This window comes from Macadamia integrifolia, unplaced genomic scaffold (genome assembly GCF_013358625.1).
Source record: "Macadamia integrifolia cultivar HAES 741 unplaced genomic scaffold, SCU_Mint_v3 scaffold1131, whole genome shotgun sequence".
NCBI lineage: Eukaryota > Viridiplantae > Streptophyta > Magnoliopsida > Proteales > Proteaceae > Macadamia > Macadamia integrifolia.
In genome coordinates this window covers 16,211-20,138 of record NW_024868096.1, presented here as the reverse complement: position 1 = coordinate 20,138, position 3,928 = coordinate 16,211, and the positions used below count along the sequence as shown (strand labels likewise).

The 3,928-nt window shown below is 43.2% G+C and overlaps 1 protein-coding gene across 1 annotated transcript; it reads right to left on the bottom strand.

The window, feature by feature from the left end:
• Positions 1–816: 816 nt before the first annotated feature.
• On the bottom strand, positions 817–3,919 carry LOC122062873 (calcium-transporting ATPase 12, plasma membrane-type-like; the record flags this gene model as incomplete). The annotated part of the gene is made up of 1 exon (XM_042626545.1): positions 817–3,919. A coding segment is annotated over one exon (2,859 nt), but the record flags the coding sequence as incomplete, so codon positions are not given.
• Positions 3,920–3,928: the final 9 nt, after the last annotated feature.

Here is a 3,928-nt window from a genome sequence, read left to right as displayed (position 1 = left end):
CCTTGTCTTTATCATCGATCTTAACCTCCAGGTTTGCAAGTTTACTTACGACCTGATTGAACATGTTAAAATATTCTAATAGATCTGTACCTTCCTCCATCTATAGAGAATACAATTGTTTTTTCATAAACAACTTGTTTATTAAGGACTTCGTCATGTAAATGCTTTCAAGTTTCGTCCATAACTGCGGTGTAGATTCGATACCCACAACATATTGGAGGGCATCATCAAAAAGATTCAATCGAATAGCACTTACCGCCTTTTCTTCCATCTCCTCCCAATCTTCATCCTTTGACGCCAGAGAGTGAAATTGTCCTTCCCATTGAAAAGCTCAATATCATACTTGACATTTAATCCCTTCCCTGCCATCGTGATAGTAAACCCTAGAAAACGAAAACCTAGAGCTCTGATACCAATTTGTAGAAACGCAACCCAAAAACGATGCAGAAAATAATGGAAAAACAAAAACAGGCAATGCACACAGATTTACGAGGTTCGGCAAGATTGCCTACATCCCCAGTGAGATGAGATTCTTCTTCACTACCAATAGAGAATAGGGTTACAGCGTTCGTCCCTCACACCTCTCAGTCTTGCTTGTATTACAGAGAAAAAAACTCTCGCTACAAATATATGGCGAAAAAATCCTAATCCGAAAAGTACACAATTGCCCTTAAATAAAAGAAATCGAGCGGGGGGCCTCCTGCCCGCCTTGCAACCCCCACGGCCGGCTAACTGGCTAGCGGGATCGTCGTCCTGCCTGTTGAGGTGTTGCACCAGTACTCCTTGGATTAAACTCTGGCGGAATACAAGACATCGTACACCAACAGCATTCTAGTAATTGCATAATACAATTGGAGATAGGTATCCAATCCAAAACAATGAATTAGTGTTTATCCAAGCTGGGAATCATTATAATGTTTTAGTAAATGAAATTAATACTTTACAGTATGTTTAAAGAATGGAATAAAGAATGGAATGGAAAAAGGTAATTCTACAGTAAAAATGAACTAAATAATGAACAAGAAGAATGATCCAACCTAAAAATTAAAATCAAGCACCATTATATCTTCCTCTGTTTTTGTAGCCCCTCCCACTTGAAAAAACTTAGAAATGGTTTTTCTGGAACTCGTATCCACTTCACAATCCAACCAATTGGCCAAGACATGGCTGCAAGACCAATGCACAAACACCATTCCCTCCAATCTAACCTCTCTGTGCCTGCGAACCTCTTCAGAAATTCAACCATCACAACCTGAAGAATGATTGTTATCCCCACTATCCCTAGAAATAACTTGTTCTTGTGTATTCCCTTGAAGACGTTCTTCTTCTCCAGCTTCCTTGCATTGAATTCATTGAACACTTGGCATAGCACAAAAGTGTTGAAGATCAGGGTGTCATTAACCTTCGTATCCACAGAGAAGATAGACTCACCTCTGAACTGTAGGGTCAAGAGGATAGATACCTGATACAGAGCTTGAGCCATGAGATTCCTCCACATGACATTGGTTATAAGTGGTTCGGTCCGACCCACTGGTGGCTTCTCCATTAGCTCCTTAGTCGGTCGCTCAGTGGCAAGAGCCAAAGCACCCAATGTGTCCATGATCAGGTTCACCCACAGCAATTGAACTGCTGTTAGTGGAACTTCGCCAGCAGAAATTGCTGCAACAAAGTTGATCACAAGAGCAGCAACATTCACAGTGAGTTGGAACTGAATAAATTTTTGGATGTTGTTATAAACACATCTCCCCCACATTAGAACTGTGGCCACCGAAGCAAAGTTATCATCCAAGATGACAATATCCGAACTCTCCTTCGCCACTTCAGTTCCCTGAATCCCCATAGAAAGTCCAATATTGGCCTCTTTCAATGCCGGTGCATCATTTGTGCCATCACCGGTGACTGCCACCACATGGCCTTTCTGCTTTAAGCATTGTACCATCAAGAGCTTGTCAAATGGGGATGACCTTGCCATCACACGGATTCTATCGACCGTCTCCATTCTTTCTTCCTCTGTGTAATTTCGAAATTCCACACCCTCCACAACCGCTCCATTATCAGAGACCTGATTTGGATCGAGTATCCCACATTCAATGGCTATTGCCCTGGCTGTGAAAATGTTGTCTCCAGTGATCATTTTGATGTGCACTCCAGCATCTTTGCAAGCTTCCACAGCCTTTTTAACCCCTGGTCGACATGGGTCCTTTAGACCCACTAACCCCAACAAGGTCAAACCCTCTTCACTTGGCTTTTGATGAATCTTTCCATCTTCTCTGTACTCCAACTCTTCTTCAGTGATCTCTTTGTGAGCAAAAGCAATGCATCGAAGGCTGTTAGCTGCCATCCTTTGAATTATTTGTTCCAAGTTCTTCCTTTCGCTTTCACCCATGAATGTCCAGCTACCATTTCTGTCGTAGTAGCTGGAACACATTGCTAGTATCATCTCAGCAGCCCCTTTCCAATGTATATGGATCATTTTCTCACCATTCTTCCTCAGCAAAAGACCACTGCGCTTCTTTTCTGAATTGAAAGCTTCCACCTTGATAATAGTACAAGTCTTATTCAGCGCATCAATGTCCATATTCAATTCTAGCGCAGCCCAAGATAGGATGGCTTTCTCAGTTGGGCTACCAGAGAACTCAGGCACTGCTCCTGAATGGGGTTTATAAATGGCTCCTGTTGAGTTCAAACCAGCTCCCTGGTGGAGCAAGTCAAGAATAACTGAAGAAATTGTTGGGGAAGCATAATCTTTTATGGCATCTTGACCAAGCCAAAACTCAGTCACCTTCATTTGATTCATCGTGAGAGTGCCTGTTTTATCCGTGCAGATGGTGGTGGCCGAGCCCATTGTTTCGCAGGCCATGAGTTTTCTGACCATTGCCTGATCTGCCACCATTCTTTTCATAGAATAAGCAAGAGTGAGTGTGACAGCCAGAGGCAATCCTTCTGGAATCGCCACCACCACGATGGTGACTGCATCAGAAATGATACGAACCACAGCATTCAACACGTCATTGATCTTCGTCTTGCTGCCATTGAACTCTTGATTTCCATAATCATCTTCTGTATTCCCCGTGAAATAACGAACCAACAACACTACAAGAACAAGGAATGCAACTGCCAAACCAACCTTCCCTATTGCCAAGGTTAATTTGTCAAGCCGCTCTTGTAATGGTGTTCGCTCATTAGAATCACGGCTTATAGAGCTCATCATCTCCCCCCACGATGTGTTCATGCCGACCGAGGTAACCAGCATGCGTCCATACCCATCAGCCACCTTGGCACCAGATATGAGGAATGGATTTCTGGTGCCATCAACTTCAACATGGTCACTCTCCCCTGTCATGCTAGACTCGTCAACTTGTAGCGAATGGCCATCCAAGAATAGGCCATCTGCTGGAATCTGATCACCAATTTTGAGACACACAATGTCTCCTACAACAATGTCGAAGATGGAAATCTGCAAGCGCCGTCCACTCCTGATGACTTCGATTTGGATGTTATCGCTAATACTTGACAGCTTATCAAATTGTCTCGATTGCCTGTAGTTACTGAAGGCAGAGACAGCAATAACTATAAAGACAGCAACAAATATACTACCACCATCATACCATCCATCTTTCCATCCATCTTCTCTGATGCCGAACACAAGGGACAGAATGGCACAGACCAAGAGAATGAGAATTGTGGTGTCTTTGAAAGCCTCCAACACAAAATGGAATAGTCTCTTTGGAGGTTGTTTTGGGTAGGTGTTTGATCCAAAGTTAATGCGACGAGGTGCAACATCTTCAGCATCACCACAGATTCCATTCTCCACATCAGTTTGAAGGGCATCAGCAACTGCTTCGACTCCTCCATATTGTCTCAGACGATCTGAGTTCTTCTCCTTTACGATTTCGATGAGGGCCTTAGCATCAACAATATTGATGCA